We start from the raw sequence: 24,466 nt of genomic DNA, 5'->3' as shown, positions 1-24,466 counted from the left end.
TTCAGTGTGGGGACAGTGTTCTTTGCGGTGCATGCCTCTCTGCTTTCTCCAATCATAAGCTGCATCTCTGTAGCCAAAGAGCTGATAATCCTTCTTCAGGTTGTTCTTATTTTGTCCTCCTGTGTAGTTAAGTTCATTTGCATGCAATACTAGTAATTCTGGATTCCTGTTGAGCAATTTTATAGCACTTGAGCATTATAGGATTAAATATAGGTTCAGTTTAGGCTATTTGGGGCATTTGTTAACTTACTCAATAGCTAACTCAACAAATGTTGAGACGAGTGTTGTGTGGCCCAAATATAATGACAAACATTGCAACTGGCTTATACAAAGTGTACTTGTGTTTTGCATTGAGGCAGCCAAACTTACCTGTCCATTAATGAGATCAAATGTGGCCCATAAAAACAATGCAGGTGAGGAAGATTCTTTGCAATGTAGTTTTTTTTAAAAAGCTAGGCGTGGGTATGCATCTACCTTTTCTTAATATAGCGTGGCTTTTTTAAGGTTTTGTGGTTGAATTTGTTTTCAGCTAAGTGTGAAAGTAACATTTATAGTCCAGCCATTTTTAGTGCAGTACTGTTACTGAGCAAACATACAGAGGTATGACCAAAGCAAATGTAGGCTGGCATTGTGTTTATTTGTGTTTTATAGGAAAACCCCCCTACAAATTTTAAGATCAGGTTTAAAAGAAATGAAATGTTGTGCAGCATAATTGTAGTTGTGATCATTTGCATTTTAACACTTTCATATTCCTTGCCTGTTTTTCTAATGCACAGAAGCATCCACGTACACAGAGACAAAGATAATTTGTTTGTATTTATCGTGTTTTGCTGAAAATGGTTTTGTAAATTGGAACAGATTGTGTTTGTGTGTATGTGCGTGTGTCTGCGTGGTGACTGTGTATTTCTTAACCTCGCACACCGGTGTTGGGAGCATCACACACAGTTTCGCAGCGTTATCTAATTTATTGCTCTGTTTATCTTCCCATCTGTTTGGCCTGACAGGACTGCAGAGGGTTTTCAGGGGCTGCTAGTTTCTGAAAGCAGGTGTGAGTGTGTGTTTGTGTGTGTGTATAATACACAGAGTCTGTGGTATGCATGCATGTTTTAGGTCGCTATGCAACATAACTGTATCAGAGTCACCTCGTGAAGATATTGTGCTTCAGTGATCAGTGATTTGTCTCAGTGTTAGTGAACTATAAGATTGTCACTCTGTTTTCCATGCAGAAAACACAATGGTGGAATTCCAGGCATGCTGATATCAACTTCCTGTGTTTTCAACCCATCGCTAGGTACAACTTCCTGCCTGATGAGATCGAGGATCAGTTTGACATTCGCTAACTGAGGAATGATGCTTATGTTATGCTTACACACTCATTTATGTGACCTGCGATGTGTCCGTGGAAGGTGAGTGGAAGGTGTTTGATGTGTTTTCCCAACATTCCAGGCTTTTCCAAATACTATGCCCCAAAAAGCAGACACATTCCTTGGTCTCGCGGTCGTCGTCACGGGCCTATTGTTCTGAGGCCAGGGAGTGAGTGACGGACGCATTCATATTAAGGAGAAATGGAAAGTGGTCGAGATAAAGCACCAAGGTATGTTTTGATGGAAAGACCAGACTGCTTAATGACGGGGGTATTTGTGTGGTCATCTGTGTACGGCATGTCCCTGTCCTTTGTCGTACATAAAAACAGGAAAATAAAAGTGCTGGAAGGTGTAGGGGGTGCGTGGCGCCACACGGATGCTTGTGTAACCTCCTGTTCAAAGGCCTCCTGTTTCCTTACTACTGTACATTGGGGAATCTGAGCCATACTGGAGCACACATACTTATGACATGTCTTTCAAAGCAGCCTGGACATTAAGATGGGTTTTGTCAGTCTTACTTAAGTCTCCATATTTGCAATCTAGATGATGAATGAGTGCGAGTAAAAGAATATCTCAGAAGGATTTTAACATTTTACACAATTTTCCCTTGTTTGGAGCAACCAAATGGAACTTTTAAAGTTTTTAAAGGAAAAAATGAAGACTTAATATCGCCTAGTTTCTGTAAATGTATGTATTTAGCATGTGGCTAAAACAAATTCAATCGTAATCCTAGCCCTAGTTGGCCAGGTGGATGTAAATAAGATTAGAGCTGCAGCTAGTTCTGCATGGTTGCACTCTCCCAAAGGTCCCCCACATGTTTGAGTGCCTGATTTCACATGCACTAACTTTATGAGGTTCACAAATTCCCTAAATTTACCCAGACTTTGTGAACTATAACCTTACTGAACCACTATAGTTTTAGCATGTGTTCTTCTGTCAATCTCCCAAGTCTATCAGAGCGCTAACTTACAGCCAAAGTAGTTCTGAATCCTGACATAACTAGCATTATGAGTCAGGATGGTCAACATTTGGGTCATGATGTGTTTAATTTGCATTGAAGCATTTGTCAGGTTTTGGGTCACGATTGTTCATTTATTAGTTCCAGTGGCTGTGTGCTGGTTAGGTAATTGTGTTGTTGAGACCCAACAAGCCATAATGTCCTTTAAGGTCAGTCAGTCAGCTATGAGCAGTCCCGTGCCTTTAGTCCCTGTCCCTCAGAGACACTCCCACTCTGCTACGGTGGCTGACCCCTCTATGTATGTGAATGAGCATGAGCACTGCCTGTGTTTGTGTTTGTCGCAGTCAACAAGCCTCAGTGCACGACTCTCGCCTGTTTTTGTTTGAAGGCTGCGGGGGGTTGGGGAGCTGGGTGGACACCCATGGAAAAACAGGCATCCCACCTCAATGCTGAATTTGGAGATGGCCTGCTGTTTAGGAATAGTATGCCTGTGCAAGATTGACGGTGTTAGAGAGGGGGGCTGGAAGTAATGCACGAATCACTGAATCACATATGGAGATACAGAGCAAACCCTTACATAACTGTCATTTTTTACAGGCGCAATAATATGAGATCCAGCATAGTGATTTATGCAGATTAAGACAAAACGACAAGGTCTTATTTATATGCACTCGCAGCCACATTCAAATAATCCTTTTAACCCTATACTGATCAGGACATTAGTATTTATTATGTCAAGTAATTTCTTGTATGACTGATATGATGACAGGAGCCGTGATGACTTATTGGCTCGATAATTCACAAACATACCAGTGCAGCTGGCTGCTGAGTTGGGGAGTTTTTGCAGCCAAGAGTCAAGTGGGTAATTGTGAAAAACAAACTACAGAGAGAGTGTGTGCCAGAGTTCACCTACAGTACATCAACCCCCACATTTTCTTCTCTTGCCTTTTTTTCCCCTTTCCTCCTCTCACACTTTACAAACCCCACTGTGCATTTCTAAATATACAAGGTAAGGTGGAAACGATGCCTCTGAAGAGTTGTGGGTGTTTTAGCTTAAACAGCTCAGCTACATATATAAAAATAAACTGAAGTGATACGTTTATGAACATTTCTGTATCCAGCCTTAAAATCCCACATGAATGAGGATAGTCTCACAGTCTCAGCACTCAGGTCCAAACCAAATTATATGATCTATTTTCTTTTCATCTATCACCATCATCCAGTCAATAATTAAATTATCCATGCTTTACTGGGTGGCTAAACTGATGATACTCCTGATAAATGTTATGTCATTTTGTTGACAACAAAATGAAGCTAGCGTAAAATGACTAAAACTGCAGTTTGTTGAACTGAAAGATGAGCCCAAACATGTACAAAACAAGTTTATAGCTTAATTTAGATAAAAGCTTTTGGTCTGCATTTTCTTTCTTCATAACTGACTCATTAGGCCTCAAAGTTATAGCTTATTAAATACTGAGGTGAGAGCTAACTGTGTTGCTAGCCGTCTGCGAGGCTTCACTTCAGCTAACTGTAGCCGCTGTTTGAGTTGTCTTTTTGTCCTTTATAATGCAATTTTTAAATGCTTTTTTGCATTTACTTGTATGTCACTTACTGCTTATTATAGCAAGAACCTATGTGCCAAAAACATTCAGGCTATGCATATTGCTAACCAAGCTATTGCTAACTGATAACCAGCCAATTGTCTGACCAGGCTCCAAAAGGCCAAAATGATGATGGCCATAAAATGAAAGGTCAAAGTGACATTATAGCAAGTAGTCTATGGTTTAGTAATTTTTAGTAATTTTATGTGCTGATATGCTAAAGTAAGATGCTAAACATGATGAAAAGAAATGGTACCCGCTTAGTATTTGGAGGAAACACGATCATTTAAGCATGTAGCACTGGGCTTAACTGCCTTGAATTAATGAAAGGGAATAAAAACACATACAAAGAAGTGTCAAGCACATTAGCTTCTTATACCCATATGAAAATAGCATTATGTGGAAAAGTTATCACAAACATTCTCTTTTTTTCACCAGATCAGGTAAGAAAAAACACATTTTTTTTAAAAAGTAACAGTTGTCAGATGGTATAAGGAACATACATACAAGCCTTTTTCAATAACTTAAAATGTTCTGACTCTAAATTATCAGACACAAAATAGCATCAGTGTGTTTCTACATGCTGTTATTAAGGGAAACAGAAAGGTCATAAAAACAACAACATTTGTAAAGTTTATCTTAGTTTTCTTGTTTTAATAGCTAACCCTTGAGTTACTGGTTTTCACTCTTTTAGTTGCCTGTAAATGAAATCAAATATAATGTGCTGTAGGCTCCCTACAGAAATACACTCTGGGGTTAGGACTTTAAAATGAATGTGACTGCTTGCACCAAAACATATCTGGTGGGGGAGAGACATTTCTGTATGAAAGGAAAAAAACTCAAATAAAGAATATAGATGTGAGCAGAAACACATACTGAACCACACAGGCATACAAAACAAACATGCACGCACTATTTGACACCGATGCTGAACAGGATACTGGGGTAAACTGACAGGATTAGTTTTTTTATGATCTGTCCCTTTGTTTAAACCTCGCAGTTATTATGACACAATGAATCTTTTTTTTCAGACTCTATCTCAGCCACATGTTGTTTGCAGTATTTTTTATAGAGAGTAGTAACAGTAGCAACAAATAAATAAGAAACACAGCACACAGTCAGGTCACAAGCCAATTCTTGTTTCACCCGTGACAATACTTTGAGACAAGGAAACCTCATTAATGCAAAACTATATTTTTTCTATACCCATATAAGTGTAATTCCAGTGTTTGCAATGAGTTACATAAAATTAAATACGGTTTGAGAGAGACCATCATTTTTAATGAGCTAATAATTGATATCACACATGGAAATTCTTCTGCTCCTGCAGTGTGTTGACGATATAATAATCTCTGTTATTATATTATCCAATTAGAAAAACAGCTAAGTTAGGCTTTTTTTGGTTAATTTTTACACCAGATATACTCCTTATTCTAATCTGACTGTGGTTATCAAACAATCCAGGCTTTCAGCAACAAACTCCTTATACACTTGGTTCTGTCAACATTTAAGTGCAGTTTCTGTCTGCTGATATCAAGACAAGGTTCCAAGGAGACTTTTGAAATTGCACTATTTTATACAGTTCTACAGCAATGCAGTTTCATTTCCCCACAGGCACAGTGCTTGCACACAGTTCATCAGTCTTTGGGTGCCACTTGTTGCTTCATACCATCAACTGTCAAAGAAGCAAGCATTCTCTGGAGAAGGTCCACCTTTTCTTTACACTCCATTTTCTTGTTTCCCCCTCCTCTGTTACTCCCAGTATAGGTAGAGGTTCACCAGACAGTCATTAGTAGTGTTACTGAGATCTCACAGGACGAGCAGGTTACTGACAAATGAATAAATACTTGTACAAAGGGAGTCCATTTGGGTCTTCTCTGGGTTATCCACAAAATGCACCATGTTCTCTTTGTGTCCCTGTGGTAGAAATACAGGAAGATGGGATTACAATAAGAAACATAAAGCAGAATTATAATTGTTTTTTGTTTTGTTTTGTTTTATATATTCTATGAACTAACCTGGGTTTCTTTTAGTTCTACATCAGCATTGCTCTCATAGCTGCTTTACTAATCCGTCTGCGATTCTTCCTCATCCTTTTTGTTTTTTGTGGTCGAGTTGGGAGTCTGGGGGCCGTAGGAGCCAATGGCTTTTTTGTGGTAGTTGTCGATGTTGTTGTCTCTGTAAGATGGAAAACAAAGAGTGTAAGAGAAAATTACAAAAGCTGTGCATAACATTGGCTTGAACAGGCTTCAGTCGAACTCAGCAGATCAGCGGATGTCAGTGGCAGCTCACATTGATTGTTTACTCAGTTGCTGGCAATCTGTAGGCTGCTTTGCAACCCAACTTCATCCGAGCTCTTCCTTTACATGCTGTGTCTTACTTAAAAAGCAATCAGCCTTTTGCTTTAAATGTATGCACATGGAGGGGGCCTCATGCTTTCCACATGTGTATGTGTATGTGTTTCCACATGGAAATATCTTTTTTGACTGAAGTGGTCCTGACTCTACATACAATCTTGTGATAAAATATACTCTTAAGTAATTTAAACACACTGTTTTGGTTAATTGAACAATTTACTTAATTCTGCACTGTTTAAAAAAACTTTCAATAATCTCTGTTACCTGGTTTCTGAGTTGCTTGGTGACTGGGATGATGTTTACCATGTAGGTGCCGACTGACTGTCTCCTTTTCTTTCTGCCTTTCTTCCTCTCCTCGCTTCATCTGCTGCTGTCTCAGTATTTCCTTTTCTTCGTCCAACTTTTTATGGAGAAGCAGAAGCTCTTTTCTCTCCTCCTCCAGTTTGGCTTCCGCAATCTGTAATATCCTCTCCTCCTCTGGAGTCTCGTTTTCTCTTTGTCGCGCCAGCTCACGGGGTTCCGGGTTCGGTTCTTTGGTAGGTCGGAACCTGCCCCTAACTGTGTCAGTGACGGTTTCCTCGGTAGGGCTGAAATTTGTTTCAGGAGTAACATGCTGAGAGAATCCACTTGTGTGAATCTTTGGGTATTTGCCTTTGTCTTCTTGCCACAATGGGCTGTGTGTTTGTGTCTCTTTGTTCTCCTCGTTAACTTTCCCTCCAGTGTTAATGATGTGCAACCCGTTCCCACCTTCTACCAACTTGTTCTTCACCTTAGTTCCAGCTGCATCCACTGAGGAGGCAGTTTTGTTGGCATCTGAGACCACGCCATCCTTCCTCTCCACATTCTCAGTTTCTTTAGCCTCAACAAGCTTGCTGATGTTATGAGCCCAGTGTGGAGCAAAGAGAACGGCTTCTCCAGAACGAGAAGTGCCCTCCCCAGCAAGACTGTATCCTTCTCCGGGCTGAGTGAAGGTGTCTCCTCTGGGGCTCCATTGCTGCTTCAGGAGATCCTCCAGGTGGGCCCTCTGGTTCTGTTTGAGCTCATCCAACTGATGAAGCTCATCCTTGGAATGCACCTTAACCTTGTCAGAAAAAAATAAACAAAATTCATTTTACTTTTATTTTATTTACAGCTATACATGCACTGCAGTGCACAGGCTACAACACAGTCATGCTTGGAAATAAAAAAAACTATTTGCTTTGCACTGTTATGACAAAGAAGCAAAAGTAAGCTTTCATTCTGAAAAATAATGATAGTAAGCCGAGTTTCTGTCCACCTGTCCGTGTGCACGTCCTTGGCTATGCGTCTGGTTTCGATGCAGGTAGCCGTGCTGCCTGCGAGAGGATTTCTTCTTGTGTGGTGGAGGACGAGGAGCAGTCTGACATCTGCACTCCACGTGATCCACAACTGACACCACTGCTTTAGCATAAGTGGGTTTCTTGTTGATGTACTCGACCTTCATAACCTAGGGAGTTTAAGAATAAGATGGGAGGAACAGGAAACAATTCTGAGAACAGCACTAATGGATGTGCGTGTGTATACATGTATGTGTATATAGCTCTGTGTGATGTTGTTTACCTGCAAGAATCTTTTGTGTGTGACAACAGGAACACACTGCAAGCTTTTAGTGTTGCAGCAGCCAGAGCAGCGCTGCACCTCAACACAGGGTGGCCATAGCAGGAAGTTAGCATTGCTCCGGTCCAACATTGCCCTTGTGACCTCAACCACTTCTGTTCGAACTTTACACAGAGCCTGCTGGGCCGGCTGGGCATCTGAGCCATGAGACACAAGTGAACATGAGTATTAGGGCAGAAGTGGTGTTACATTAGTATTTCAAACATCCATCCAGCACTAAATTCATTTTTTCTTTTTTTCCAGCTTGCTCATTCATCCACTCTAATAAGACTACCTTGTTTTCATGTCTGTTTATGTGATAGTAAAACACAAGCTCCTGTCTGACCACCTGTCAGTACTGCGTATTAGCACTTCAGCAGCTTGTAGACCTGAAGCACGAAGCTTCAAAGAAGAAAATATGCTAGAACGTCTTCTCATCAAAAGGCAAAGAGAATTAGTGTCTCTCAGTCAACCAGACGGTTAGTGATTAATGACAAGTAATTCAGATATCTGCGCTATCATAATAATGAAAAAAAAAACACTTAATGGGAAGGGTTTTAACCGTATCATTGAAACCATACTTGTCACATTAATCACTTCACAGGAAACTTGACTGAACACTCAGGGAAGGGACTCCTCTACTAATGAGGATTGAGTACTGTTACATTCATGAGGAAAATCTGCATGGCGGCACTAAAACCTTCTATTCATCTCGTATGAATATGAACAGAGTAACATTTATCCACACTAGGAAGAATTTCTGTGAAGATCTCAAGAGCCACATACAGATAATAAGTCTTTTTGTCATATCCTCTTGAGAACTGAGGAGAAAATGATCTACCAGTGTAACTTTTTTGTGATTTTCTGCCTCTTTGGAGCTAAAGAGGACACTCAAACACATGAGGCATGATTGAAGAGGCCAAGATGTCCTCTATTAAGCACATTAGGACTTAGTAGGGTAGCTCAAATAAGTCAAAAGATAAAGACCAAAAGCAAATGTCAATTACAGAGGCTGGGTTTCAGGCATTCACAATACATTCACATCTCGAATACAAAAAAATATCTTCTAAAATATATTGATGGGAATAAAAAGGAAGTTTGGCTGAATATTTTTTTTGGGGGGGGGGTTAAGGGCTCACCGAGGCTCCTTGGTAGTCTGTGACCTCCATTGGCTGCAGAAGTCTCGTCTTCCTCATCTGAAACAGAAACCAAAAACAGCATTTGACTTATGTCCCAGACAAATCATGAGCATTTCATTTTTTTGCATGGGGCGTCATATATATAATCCAAGGGCTTTTAGCGCCCTCTGTATGTGGAGAGATAAAACATGAGCTTGTGTCAAAAGTGCGAGGAGGAGGATGGGGGCATAGCCGATGTCACATTTGAGTCACAAAATAAGAGACCCAGCCCGAGGGCAACCAGTTGTTAAACTTTTATAAATCGAATAAATCTTCTGCGTGTTTCTGTCGTCATGTACACCGATGTATGTTTTATTACAGGTGTGGTTCCTTATTTCAATTAGTGTAAAAAAAATGCAATAATTACCACTTATTACTGTATTTCTGTTGTAATAGGAGATATGTGTTTTTTTCTTAATTGCGCAACATTTTGTTCTTTATTTTGAAAGTGCAACATAACCTCAGCTTTCTCAAGCCAACTTTAATCTGTGCTAATGTGTTAAGAGAACCACTTCTCATTGTGACAACAACAATGTAAGAGTACCATTTATTTTTTTACTTTAATGTCAATACATGTTCAGGGGAGAGCTACAGATATTTTAAAAAGGGCTTTGGGTTGCACTGGATGACTGGGTTTTGTGAACAGAATAAAAAAATGTCTTAGGGGAGCTTAATCTGGTTGTGTGAAAATGGTATTCAATTTACGACGTCACTAAGGCTGGAGTAAAATTGCAGACGGCAACTTGGAGTCTGGCTTCAAAGCATGTATCAGTAATAATATTAGAAAGCTCTGGTCTTTACCTACGGAGTCAGAGAACAGCAGCATCTGAAGGTCCTCTATTGAGGAGATGGGGCTGTTTCTAACCAGCTCCACCAGGGCTGCAGGCAGAGCGTCCTCCTGAAACACAGATATATAAGAAACCTTAAGATGCACTGTTCTGGATCGTTTGTGAGACTTAAAAAAAAAAAAAAAACCACAGAAGAAGACGACATTGAGACATATCATCACCAGCGCACCTGGCTACTGATGAGATTTTCCCACATCTGTAACATCTGATCTGGGAAAACTGTTGCCAAAGTTACCAGAGCAAAAATCCAAACACCAGATTGAGAACATGAATGTGCTATCACTCAAAATCTACAGTTATGTGAAACAGAGATCATTATGCACAATAAAGTAAAAAATACAGCTGAACCTTTGACCCCTACAATGAGGGCATCTGGTGGCTCTGTTTAGCTGCTTGCATGCTGGCATGGTTTGAGAGACACATATTGGCACAGTTCTCAGTGATTGCCTTCATCCTATGATAAAACATCATAAATTTCAGGGTGCCCACTTTCCCCACGCATCACAGTCACCGAATGATTTGATATTTATGAAGACATCCTTGGACATTCGCAGTCTCCAATTTGCAGCTCACTTGAACACCTAGAATTTAGAGCAATATGTTATATGGGGTTTCCTCCCCCACCACCAAAACACCAAATGAGGGGAAAATGGTCTTCGATCCCTGCAGTAGATGTAGAACCACTGAAGTTGTTTGGTGGCACACATAGTCGCTCCTATGTGATTAAACTGATGCATGTATAAACTGTATTCATGTATAAAATCTCAAAAACATTGACTGGGCTTTTAAACACTTCTCTGCAACACTAGTACTCATAGAAAGGTAATTCACCACACAGTTCAATGTTATGACCAGGACACAGAAACAGGAATATGGAGCTGTTTTTTTTCTAGGAAAACGGTGGATCTGGACAAATATTTCTATAGTATTAAACCATAAAACCAAAAACAGTCCCACATTGTGAGTCCATGAATTTAACCCCTCTAGTCATTAATGGGTAAGAGACAGCTAAGGAGGGGGGGAGAATTAACCAAAGCGGACACACAATGGTCACTAAGAGCACGGTGAATGACTATTGGCGTTGTGTCTTCTCATCTGCTAACATTTAGGGGTCAAAGGAGCAAGGAAGGAGTCAGGAAGTGGGGGAAGGAGTGATACAGAGAGGATGAGAGAAGGGAGGCGCATCTGAAAAAAAGGAGGAATAATAGATGAATTAAAGCTGGGCTGAAACGGACGAGGATCAGCCGTGGGTCGAGGCACTTCCTTGCATTGATTTCAGTGCTGTAAATGTGGTTCACTTGCTTTGGAGTCTCACGCTAGAATGGAACCGATGAAAATGACCAAAAGAGCAAATGCGTCGGGCATTAAGTGAACCATGTTCAGTTCAGTAAATGTTACACAAAACCATCTGGAAATAAACTTTAGTTTTAATACTGATTAATTTAAGGTCTGAAGAAAATAATGAATCCCAGCGGGATGCAGGTTTTAGAAAAAGGAAACGGCCATTCATGCATGAGTATTCTCACCCTGCCCATACTGTTTGCCACTGACATTCCCCCATTGTTGCTCAGATTTTCAGACAGTCAAATAATACAGCAGGGAAATGCCTGCTGTATTACACTCGCATCTCTGCCGCGGAGCTGCCGATGCCCCTGAGGAGTCGTCATGATTATTTCCTCCTTCTGCCAATGGAGTAAAGCTGCCTGCTTGGCTAATTGTGTCTGATGTTAATTATAGGACGTGTGCTTTTGTTCACGGTGGTGCCTGCTGTCATGACAATTTGTGTCTAAGCAGGAAATATTAAATAAACATTTCAGTTCTGATAAACAAAGCAGATGTAAACAGATGCAAACTGGACTGGCAGACTATGTAAACACACTCTGATAAAGATTAATGAGCACCTATGGCATGAAGGTGAATTATCAAGGTTAAGAAAAGCATTTTTTTATAGGTGCATTTCATATTTCCTGCAGGCAGAAGCATAAAAATAATAATAATATAGAGCTGAATGTCATTTTAATACAAACAGCAGCACCTTATTCATTCTGAAAAAGGATAAAAAGCTAACGTTTCTTAAAGAAAAGATTAAACTATCTCAAAATCCAGCTGTATCTGCAGTAGTTAGCCTGTTTGGAATAATTAGCTTCTGCTGACAAAGCATTTGTTTTTGACAGCTGCTAATCTACAACACAAAAGACCACTCGTGCCAAACTGTGTCTTATACCTGAACTATTCAGGTATGTTTTCTCCCTTTTTTCTGCTAATTATGGCAGAAAAAAAACACAAGACTTGACATACTGCAGTATTTATCACCTGAAGAAACTTCCCATCCCCTGGAGAACTCATGGACACATTGAAGAATGCCAGGTACAGGCAGCGGCTGCAGTGGGCAGAGGAGGAGAGGGAACATCTAATTGTACATAATTAGAGGGTCGAGTTTGCTGCCGGCGAAGCAGCAGCAGCTATAGCACATGTGTGAGGTTTCACATATAGTCCCTGAAAGTATGCTGACACATGCTCAATATGGGCATGTGCCAGAAACTGTGAGTTTAATTAATTCCACTGTCATAATTGGCATCAGCACTTGGAAAGGGGCCTGATACAATTGAGCTAAAACTAAATTCCATTCTGGTGGTCCTTGGCTAGGTGCATATGATCATTACAGCTTTATACATGACAACCACTTTATATACCAGCAGATTCTTTTCTGGTGAAGTTCTTCTAACAAAGACCGTAATTGAACATACAGTCTCTATTATTTCCCCAGCTGCCGTGCCATAAACTTTAAAATCACACGTGGGGAATTTCCAGGTTGTATACCTTCAAAGCTTTTTGTGACTTTCTCCTTCAAAAATACTGTCAAAGTCTTCTTTTACATGTGGTGCCTGCAGAGGCAGTGGAATGGAAAGACAGCTTGACGACAGGAAAGTCAACAGTCATCTTTAAATATACATTTAAAATGTACTTTTATGTGAGGTAGTGATAATGATGGAAGATTACTTAAATGTACAGGAGTGGATGAAAGAAGGAAAATGAAGCAATAAAATGAATGTTTAAAGATTCAGGGGCTTTACACAATAAAGATATACTGCAGTTCAGCATTTGCAAAGCTATTGTGTTTGTAATTTATTTTCTTTTTACAGACATGTGCATAAGTTCTTTGAAAAGAGAGTCCTGACAGGAGAAAGTATACCTCTCCCATATGGGCTTCTTTCATTGGCTCCCTGTTAAATCCTTCTTACCACATACAATGTCTTGAATAACCAGGCCCCTTGTCTTTAAGACCACATAGTACTGTATTACTCTAATACAGCACTTCACTCTCAGACTGTGGGCTTAATTGTGGTTCCTAGAGTGTTTAAAAGTAAAATGGGAGGCAAAGCCTTCAGCTTTCAGGCCCCTCTTCTGTGTAACCAGCTCCCAGTTTGGATTCAAGAGACAGACACTCTCTTTATCAAAAACTTTCCCTTTTGACAAAGCACATATTTAGGGGTTGATCAGGTGACCCCGAATCCTCCCTTAGCTACGCTGCAATAGGTTTAGGCTGCCAGAGGCTTCCCAGTGATGGGCCGAGCGTTTCTTCTTCGCTCACCTTTTTAACCCTCTATGTGTTTATACTGCCCTCTGCATTTAATCATTAGTTAATATTAATCTCTGGCTCTCTTCCACAGTGTGTCTTTTGTCCCGTCTTCCTCCCCTCAACCCTCATCTGTCACGGCAGATGCCCCCCCTCCCCTTATTTGGTTACACTGGAGGTTTCTTCTTGTTAAAAGGGAGTTTTTCCTTCTCATTGTCGCCAAGTGCCTGTTCACAGGGAGTTGTCTGATTGCTGGGGGTTTCTCTTTATTATAGTAGGGTCTTAAAACTTTACAATATAAAGCTCCTTGAGGAGACTGTTATTATGATTTGGCGATATGCAAGTAAAACTGAATTGAAATTGAATAAGTTATTCTGGGAACAAATTATACCAACCCATCAGTTCTATGGCAGAAAACTAACTCAATCAGTTATGCCTTTTTTCTTGCTTTTTTAAAAACATTGTTTAAGCCTTCACTTCCCACGATTGACTTGTTAACTATTTGTGCTTTAACCCCATTGACATGACATGAATTGCCTGGGTCAGAAACACAGATGAAATCTGCATAGAAGGAGAAGACTGATAAAATCAGACTTCATATCAGCGAAGGAAAAGTGGACAGGATTTGTTCTAAAATGAACATAACATTGTTGTCTAGGTCAAGTGAGTCTTGACCTAGATGAGACCCGTGGTTAAGTTTAGTCTTCCTGCTTGACTTCACCAGATTTTATCCATCTTTTCTGCCTTTATATATTCACTGTTGTTGGCTGATTTTCACCTGTTTCTAAAACACTGTTTTGGCATAGAACATGGTGCAAGAGAAAAGAAGGTGTTGATTAAAAAAGGAAGCAACATATAATCATAAAAACAAAAGTCACACAAAATAGTAATGAAACAACAAATGTGGTCTCTGTGGGATGGTGTTAATGTATGTATGAATGCACCGGCTGCCTTTAACATCTGGAGCAGCAGCATCTGTAAATGCATCACTTCACCACGTGGTGAAGCATCCAGCTGTAAATGAGCCTATCATGGCAGCGCCCGTTTCCTTGCACATCACCCACAGAGGTTGACCCCTGCATGTGTCTGCCCCTGGGCATCCATTCATAACGCCAGTTAATGGGGAGGAATAACAGTTATCTTCTGTATGAAGAGAAGCAGTAAGAGAAAGACTGAGTCTGAAGTTGGAGGTTTTTTGTTTGGTTGTTTTTTTTAAAGGCGGACATGAGCTTAAAAAATAATGACACAGTTTGAACAGCATGTGCATTGTAGTTGGAGTGATATCCTTACACAAAATTTAAAAAAAAAAAAAAAAAGACTACAAGACTACTTCTGGCTCAATGTTAGCCAGAAAATATACAGTAGGCTACCGCATATAGGCCCATTAATATATTTATATGCTTCGAGTATTATATACTACTATTCATTTACTATTCATAAATAAATAAATAAAGACTCCACAACACTGTTGTGTTTTAAATCCTGCCGTAAACTTTTAGATAAACCTTGCGGCTTCACTCTTTGGTGCTACATTTGTTTTATAGCGCTCTAATTTCAGAGGGACCACTAATCCCTCTTAAGTGTCCGAGAAGTTTCTAGAACTTTGATTTGAACTCACCTCGGCCACGCCAAACCGCAGACACACCGCTAGTAACGCGAGCAGCAGCTGTACCCACGAGCTCATCTTGCTGCCCAGCCTCGAGCCTCTTCGACGGACCGGGCATTTATGGAAGCGCGAGAGAGCCTCTCTCCTCAGCACTGCGCGCGGGGGGACAGCGGCTCGCCCTGCGAGACTGCGCGCGCGTGCGAGCGTCCGTCCACACCGCGGTCCCACAGCAGAGGTGTTCCCAAAAGATGAAGAAGAATCCGCTCAGCTGCACCAAACCTTTTTTTTTTTTCCCAAGTTCCCCTCGAAATATAAAGATACAAATTGAGAGCGACAGTAAGCCTCCTACTTTTAGTTCACTCTTCAAAGTTAGTTCACCCAGTTAAGTTCACCTTGATGCGCTGAAGTGTCCGTTTTTGGCTGAAAGCTCAGATGAAAAGAATAAGACCATTTTAGCAAAAGAAATTTCCAAGCAATTAAAGTCTACACTTTAGAAAAATATTTAAAAAAAAAATATCCAAGAGATTTAGAAAGGAAGCAAAGTTAAAATAATTCCAAGTGCGTCCCAAATTAATTTCTTTAAAAAAAATTTTTTAAAAAAAGCAATAAATTACAAATCCATTTGAATTTTCATTTCCCGACAGTCAAGAGTCTTTTCCTCTTTAACCGTAACGCGTCCCAAAAGTCCAGCTTAGAGGCAGAAATAACGTCGCAGGGAGATAGTTTGCGGTTCTCTTCTTCCAAGGAGTCTTATCAACAAGCAAACCGCTGTGTGGCTCGGTGCGTCTCAGCCCCTGGACCTGACTGATTACGCAGCCGTGTTGTTGGTGGTGGTGAAGGGGAGAGCAGATTTTCACGAGTGTGCGGTATCTCTGCTGCCCCCTGTCCGAAGAAAAGTCGATGCAAGCCAAATTTGTCCACTAACAGCTGCCTGGCAGCAGCCACTCTGAGAAATATTTCCTCAGCCATGAATCATTTATGCAGATATTTGTAAGGCTGGGCCATTTCCCCCCCTTCCTCACATGAATCTTTACAACGCACCTTAAAACTTCATTAACTGTAGAAAGCAACCAAAGTAACTGAGTACATTTACTCAACAGCAGTGGTACACCACTTTAACTATTGTTTCCACAGTCCATGCTGTTTTACTATATTTATTATAAAGCTATATGCACACGTTCATTTTCATATTAACTTGTTTTGCATATAATCACAATACAAAGTGTCTTGTGCATTATTATTATATAATATGAAGTGCATTATATAAAGTAAAAGTTACTGTCTGGTACTTCTAAACGGATGCATGAATAAGCTATTAATGTCCCACTAATGTCATGTGTGAGGAAAATATGAAGCCCTTGCTGTGATGCTGCCCATCACTGTTCCTAATGCTATTTTTCTAAGAAATGTGTGATTTTTCAAAATGAGCCATCAGCAAATACCTATAATTATCCCCCCAAATTTTGCTTTTGGGCCTAGCAAAATATTATTAATATACGGACAGGTTCTGATCAGCTGTGTTCAGTTGGTTTATTGCATATCTTGACTGCTGTGTCTTAACAAACCTTGTAGTTGTAAGCTTCTTTCTATTGAATTTCGTCACATGAGCACCCTGTGAGGTCTAACTACTGTCGCGCCTGTGTTAAAATATTGTGTATAAGCTGGTATATTTCTCTCAGCTGTCCAGTTCAGTTCAGTTTTGGCAGGGGTTTTTTTTCTTGTCTGCTGGGTGTATTAGCATCTGATAGTTTCAAGGCTGGCATATTGTGTACATATGCGCATGCACTTCAGCCCCCTGCAACTTCAAGGCCCTTCCCACGGCTCTGATGGTAGAGATTATCATCAGAAGGTAGGCCCTGCCCACAGCATCCACTGCCTGGACTCCAACGCAACCTAGTGATTGAGACTAAAAACCTGTGGGTGAGGATTTACTGAGGCCACAGATCATTGAAGCACAAGCATCATTTTCCAAACGATTTCCTGCGCAATCAAACTTCTTTTCGCAAGCAGAGGAGTCGCCTCCTTCTGGTCATTAAGGTTAAGACACTTTTGAAGTAGCATCACTTTTCAGTTCCAGATGCTACCTCAGTCTTTTATGTGCATGTATGATTTTGATGAACAGATAATAAACCCTGACATCTTTAATATTGTTATTCCTTTTCTTATTGTTGATGCTGTAGATATGGTTGTTGTTAATTTTAAGAGGACTAATATTTAACATTAGTTAACTGTGAAAAGCTGAATGTTCCAATTATTCTTTAGCATCTGTGTAAAAAGAACAGTTATATCTATAACGAGGTACAACACATAAGTATGGGATATCACGCCTTAAACCATTTGCTGTGCCTTAAACCATGTCAGCACCTATGCATAACCCATATTCCTAATTTAGTGTGTTGTATAACAGACCTTTTGTGCAGATGCTTTGTTAGAGAGGTCATGGGGATAGTTGCCATGCCAACTGACTCCTCTTATCATCAGCATCACCGCCACCAGCATCAGCGAGGTTTTCAGGAAATAAAAGGTATTTCTAAATATCACAGGAGTTATTCTAAGATTTCTGACCTTTTGATGATCACCCGTGTTTAAAGGACATTTCTGAACAATGCCCGATTGGTGAGTTTGCAAGCCCAAAAATAGCATATCAGGTATAGATGACCTTTTTTAGACTTGTTATATTATTTGACAGAAGAAAAGAGCAACTAAGTTTTTATATAATAGAAAACATGTCTAAAAGGGATAAGAACCCTTTTTTCTTTGACTGAAGCAATCGCTGTATCTATGAATGCCCCTTACAGTTAGCGAAGTCCTACAGGTCAGTTGTGGCCCTGTGAATAATAGGATGCCATTGTTTTTCAAACAAGAGTTGATGGAGGAAACAGCATGAGTTATGGAGCTATATTTACACTCGTTTCATATTCACACGTTTGGCCAAGGCTTCTGGCAGTACGAGGTAACAATTGTGACTTTGGATACAAGTGCAACGCAACACTCAGGAAATTGCGGTGACGTAAAGGAAAATTATAAAACTACATGCAAAAAGTTACTGCATATAAAGACGTAAGACATTGACTGTGTACACATCTGCTCAAATGTATGTGGTTACTTTGAAAAGCTGCATAATTGGTCAGTAATGTCCTAAATAGCGGCAACTAATTTAAATTACTTGTAATTTTTCATGGAATATCTACATATATATGCAAAAAGGCCCATTTCTGTCAGCCTAATAGTGCTTGTGTTCCAGTGCCACATTGTGCTACATCATGTAAGCTTATCATGCTAAAAGTAGAAAATCAATAAAAAAATTATTTTTCTAATCGTGTTATTTCCGGTGAAGAGGCAATAAATTTGGCTTGTTTAGTTTTTGTGATACGAGCTTTTCTAAAACTCACCAGGGCCTTTTTGCTCTAAACACCCACAGCAATTCCAGGAAGCTGTGGCAAAAAAAAGAAAGACAAAAAAAAAAGAATTACAATTTCATACAACAGTCTGTGCTCCCTTCAGACAGTGCAAACTGGCTCTTACCAGAAAGAGAGAAGGCCCGCAATTCCTGAGAAGTGGAAGGTGTGCAGTTCAGCTATAAAAGGCAAGTACATCAGAGGCAACTGATTCAAAAAACAGATGCCTCAGAGGTTCTCAGCTGGCAGCGAAAACACTGAAAAACACAAGACACTGGTTTGAGGGTTTCAGTGTCAGCAGTGAAGAGACGACTCCAAGACGCTGGTCTTCAAGTAGGGAAACAAAAGCAAAAAGTCCAGATTGGCCAACACACGGAAAATATTATTATTGGTTAAAGAACAGAGACTGGAGAGAGAAAGAGTGGAAAAGGTATCATAGATAGATGCTGATGAGTCTTGATTGCTGGTGCCATAATCTGTAAAACATGGGCTGATTTCAAACTTTGGGAATCATTTGTCTTTGGTGAATATAACAGAAGAAGTTTAAGTCTTTTAAAGTGTTTTTCCATGTCTGTTTGTTTTTGTGCTTCCTTTTTTTTCAAGTATCAGCAATTATGCTAACACTTGACAACAAATTTTGAGTTCAGGTTGCTCCCAAAACATCAGTGTGTCCTGCTGTGTTTGGTTTCTAAGGAGAAAGGGGGAAAGGAGGTGGAGACTGAGAGGGAAGAGGAGGATGAAGGTGGAGGTGGGTGGGGGGCAGGTTCTTGACTAGAGGTAGGGATTTTCCCACCGGCAGCATGCATTCATATCTGTCCACTCCAGTCTCTCTCTCACACACACACACACCTGTGACTACACCTCAACATAATCCCACCATCCATCCATCTCTAGACAGGAGGTGACTTAATGAGAAACTTGTTTTTTAAAAAAGACTGTTTACACATCTGTATCAAAAGCCAACTAAGTGTAAGTGTTGATCCGTGATCTCTTACAGTTCAACACATACACTTCGTGTGCATGCATGCAAACGCACTCTCTCATGTGCACGCGCAAACAGACGAAATGCATGCAAAGAGCATTCGAGCATGTTAGAGCACCGTTGTGTGGCGCAGATCACACCACATCAAATATTGGCTCTTTCACACACACGCACACACTCACACAGAAAAACACACACACGCGCTTAGTGTCTCTTAGCTGGACACCATTTTCGCCATGCACAGAGGACAGAGGGGCCTCTATGTTTAAGAATGGAGTGAGAAATGACAGAATTCGCTCAAATATTTAAGCGCTTTTGAGAAGATCCGGAGAAGGTCACATCCCCTGAACTAATCTCCTGTCGGACAATAGCGGCATTTGATTTCATGCGTTTTTCTGCCGTGAGCTCTGAGGCTTCAGCGGTTAATTTGACGCAGTAATCGCATAGCTGGACCCCCCCCACACACACACACACAAGTGTGCACACACACACACTTCCCCTGGTCAGCTTTTCAAGATGAAAAACATGAGTCTTGTCTATTTGTGTTGTACAAAAGGACCCAGGGTTTGTGCGTGCGTGTGTGTGTGTGCGCGCGTGCGCTTTTGGCTGCTGTCAAATGCATCGGAGTCAAGGGGGGAGACAAGTGACCCTCAATTAGTCGTGGGGATAGACTCTCGCCAGCGCGTGTCTCTGGGATACTGCAGGATCATATAGACTGAATGGACTGATGGGAAGTCAAGTATGACCGCTCACCCCGGCTCTCAAGTTTCCCAAATCCCAGAAGTGGGAATGTGGCTAAAAGAGATTAAAAGATGGAAGAAGGCTAGATGAAATGAGGTCCATGGGACGGGTGTGTAAAGCAAAGACATAAGCACAAGAAAATCTTTCTTTTGTTTTTATTTTGCTATATTATTCTGAAAGGAATGCCCGAGTGTGGCTGTGACCAGTTTGGCAGAGGAGTGGCAGCTCAAAGGAGCTTCGTGTCTTAGCAAAGATCTGTCAGCAGCAGCTAACGAATGGGCCTGAATGGGAGAGAGAGTGACTGACAGTGAAGAATTGCTGGAATGCACTTCACTGAAACAAGCATGGGGGAAAAAAGATATAAAGAAAGACGAAATACACAGCGAGAAAGAGACACACTGAGATATGCAGAGAAGCAAAAGTAAGAAGTTTTTTTTTTAATGGTTAATAAAAATGACTTCAGTCTGGATGCATGTTAAGAAAGGAGAAAGAGCTCAGACCTAAAGGCATGCTTTATCTTTAAAAAAAGACAAAGTTAGTCATTTTCTCTCTTCCAAAGGTTCAGAGTGCCTCTGGACCAGAGCCAACATCAACACTTCTGATGTTTGAAACCCTGCTGTTGCATGTGAGGACAAATTACAAGCATAGAATTCTCCGTCTGCAGCTGATATTCACTGTTTCAGTGACATCTTTGACTTTAATCACAAGCTGAGGTCAGGTTTAGGGTCCTTTTTGTCTTTTGACCCGACATGCCAAAAACACGATCAGAAAAGTCGTGCATTAATTTCCTCTCACAACAAAACTCACTCAGACAGTATCAACAAGTAGGAGGTTTCAGACGTCTCTCAGTGTCAAACTGAGCCAAAATATTAGCATTAGTCAGGACATGTTGCCGGCTTGGCTGATCGGAACACAACCTAGATCATGTCGTGTGATTTCACATCAGAACAAATGGTGTAAAATTTTTCTGGTCCCCAGTGTTGTAGGTAGAATTAATTAAATCAGTGTAGACAAACTGTCAGCGATCAAAAGAAACACATTTTGTCAGCTTCTTATTTATTATTTATAGAAATCGTTGCCAAAACGGGGCGTATTCACTGTGTCAAAAATCCCTTGAAAATGTTGTTTTATTTCCTTTGGCTAGCATTCTGCTGATGATGGCAGCCTGAAGATAGCAACAGATACAGTGAAGATGGACCACACCGTGCTGTGGAGTATAAACACCTCCATGAGGAATGCCTGGTTTTGTTCAGCTCCAAGAGGCTGTATACAGCAGCTTTCCTCTGCCAGGTCCTCCTCCCTATCCTGGTTCACAGGGGACACTACTGCAACAGCTGTAATGAAAACCATTGGGCCTGCTGTACTGTATTGTATTGTAAACTGCTCTATAATTAACATTGTGCACAAAAATGTACTGAGCTGTCTTTTTTTACTTAAAGCAGTACTGGAAATATGCAGCATCAGGGAAGCATTTAACCTCCATCTGAACCACATTACATCTTGTCAACAGTAAACCTCGCCCAGAAACAAGACCACAATACTGCAGTGTAGGTAGCAGCAAAACAAAGGGCGTGTACAGTGTTGTTAAAAAGCAATCGTCACCTTTCTGACTTCTTAGTTTTTTGTCACACATAAATGTTTCAGGTCATCAAACAAATTTGAATATTAGGCAAAGAAGAGCAGAGTTAATACAAAGTGCTGTTTTTACAGATTTTGTGGTCTTCGTTAAGTATTAAGTAGTGCTGTCAGTGTTAATCTCGTTAAAATGACGTTAACGCCATAATCGCATGAACACGGCAAATCTCCTCCGTCGACGCAATCAGAATCAGACTTTATTTATCCCCAAGGGGCAATTAAGATACAACAGAGCAGCATGACATTGAAGACAAGGACAGGGCATAAACAGGCAATAAGAATGAGATAATAAATACACAGAATATACAGTATATACACAGTTTTAAAATTACATAGTTTCAAAATTAAAGTGACTTAGCGCAGTTAGCTTGTTAACGCGTTAGCGCCATACAGCCCTTCACACGGGGCGATCTGCGGTGACTCGCTAACGGAGATTTGCCGCGTTACTGCAGTTATGGTGTTAACGTCATTTTAACGAGATTAACGCTGACAGCACTAGTATTAAGTAAAGGTTACCCACTACCAGACCTGTTGAATCAAGAAATCACTTAAATAGAACCTGTCTGACAGCGTAGAGCAGGAAAAAAAAGGATCTCAAAAAGCAGCAGATCATGACACGATCTAAAGAAACAGATGAGAAACAAAGTCAGTGACAGCTGTCAGTCTGGAAAGGGTTAAAAAGGCCTTGTGACTCCAGCGAACCACGGTGAGAGCCATCATCCACAAAGTCAGAATACTTGTAACGCTGGTGAACCTTCCCAGGAGTGGCCTACCAAGAACACATCACTGACCCAACCACAAGTGCACAAAAGAGCCCAGAACAACATCTAAGGAGCTCCAGGCATCACTTGCCACAGTTCAGGTCAGTGTTCATGATTCAACAATAAGAAACAAATTATAATTTAAAAAATATGCTTGACAAATATGCAAAACATAAGAATGATATATGGATATATATGCACTATGCACCGATACTGTGACTATTGTTTTATTTGGAATTCTATAAATTAAATTAAATTCAACTGAATTGAGCAATGTACTATCTAAATAACCACAAAACTAATGACATCTCCACCTATAGCTAAATTCTTTGTTCTATATTGCATTCAAACATTATTACCCGGCTAGCCTTTGTGATAACTTTTGGGTAGTCTATATCATACAAGCCAAAACATGAAGCTAGCTCATATATTTTTAAGTTAGTGGGGGCTTTTTTTTGTACCAAAAGACCAGAAAAAACAATGACCATTGATGGTGTAGTTACTATTACACTGCTGTATAGTTCTCAGTGTCATATAAAAAGTGAAGAGAGGAGCAGCAATTCTCCACCCAACAGAGATATAAAGGGAGTAGAAAGGATGGGTGAAGGAAGACAGGTGTACTTGTAGTGTGGTCTATAAATGAATCTATGAGCGCCACATTTCATATAACATGCTGAACCTCCTCCCACTGATTCCTGTTTACAAAGTTGCTTCCTGTTGATGTTGATGCTGTGTGTTTTACGCTCCATCATCTGTTCTTCTTTTCAGAAATTCATAGCTCCTGTGTGTGTGTGTGTGTGTGTGTGTGTGTGTGTGTGTGTGTGTGTGTGTGTGTGTGTGTGTGTGTGTGTGTGTGTGTGTGTGTGTGTGTGTGTGTGCATTTACTTGTATTGCTGACATTGTGGGGCCAAAGTCACGCTGTGGGGACCAAGTCCCCATAATGCACACCATAAAATTTTGGAATAAAGATTTTGTCATAGATGCAGGTGTGTAGCAGTCACAGCTGTATTGCTGGTTAAAAAAAGGGCAGCAGAAACAAAAGTAAAATATCTAACTAAACAGTAACCAGACATAATATAAACTGACTAACTGGAAGGACAACAAACAGACAGAAACATCACCTACAAAGAGGGGGATCCAGATGATATACACACACAAGGGATAATGAGGGAACAGGCTACAGGTGGGACACAGCTGACACTAATCCAGGCTAACGAGACCAGGGAAGCAAAACCTGATCCACACGAGGCAGGAGAATATCAAAGTAAAACTGGAGTTAACACACACACAAACACAGATGCATGGGGCTGAAACTAGGACCGAGAGCAACGACATGAAGACATGACAGACAAAACAAAAGTGCTAAAGGAACCTAATAATGTCAAAGAAGCAACCATGAACATGAAATACAGATAAACTCAGAAGCACTGAACGAATTCAAACTCAAACCTAATTGTAAATTTAAACTTAAAAAACTCATGAATCCAAAATAACACTCAAACCGCTGGGTCAAAGACCTAGGACACAGATTTTGTTTAAGGGCTAGTATGAGTATTTTCAAGTAAAGGTTAAGGTAAGGTCAGTATTATCTTAGTCAATATAAAACCATCAACAGGCAAAGGCAGCAGTAGTCGTTGGGAAAACACACAGGTTGGAAAATAAAGAAACAAGTTCCACATCTGTCCTTCTCTGGTTAACCTTGTTTTTTACAATGCTAGCTGGTAACCTGTTCAATCTTATACACGGATAAATATAAAGCTGTATTTCTAATATTTCTTCTTTATCACGACACATGATAAAACACCTCCATTAAGTGAATAATTCACTTAGCATTATCTGCTATAAC

General features: G+C 40.4%; 1 protein-coding gene across 1 annotated transcript; it reads right to left on the bottom strand.

Moving 5' to 3' along the window:
- Window positions 1-4,279: 4,279 nt before the first annotated feature.
- On the bottom strand, window positions 4,280-15,892 carry pdgfbb (platelet derived growth factor subunit Bb). Its single transcript, XM_006798010.3, has 8 exons — window positions 15,116-15,892; window positions 9,874-9,970; window positions 9,034-9,090; window positions 7,859-8,052; window positions 7,557-7,745; window positions 6,545-7,361; window positions 5,942-6,101; window positions 4,280-5,840 (listed from the first exon to the last, which is right to left on the bottom strand). Exons 1-7 carry the CDS (start codon window positions 15,179-15,181, stop codon window positions 5,959-5,961), a joined length of 1,563 nt encoding a protein of 520 aa, XP_006798073.2. The 5' UTR covers window positions 15,182-15,892; the 3' UTR covers window positions 4,280-5,840; window positions 5,942-5,958.
- Between the last annotated feature and the right edge of the window lie 8,574 nt (window positions 15,893-24,466).

Source organism: Neolamprologus brichardi, chromosome 4, assembly GCF_056152115.1.
Source record: "Neolamprologus brichardi isolate AB-2024 chromosome 4, ASM5615211v1, whole genome shotgun sequence".
NCBI classification, from domain to species: Eukaryota; Metazoa; Chordata; class Actinopteri; order Cichliformes; family Cichlidae; genus Neolamprologus; species Neolamprologus brichardi.
Note: the sequence above shows the minus strand (reverse complement) of the source record. Positions and strands in the feature narration are given on the sequence as shown.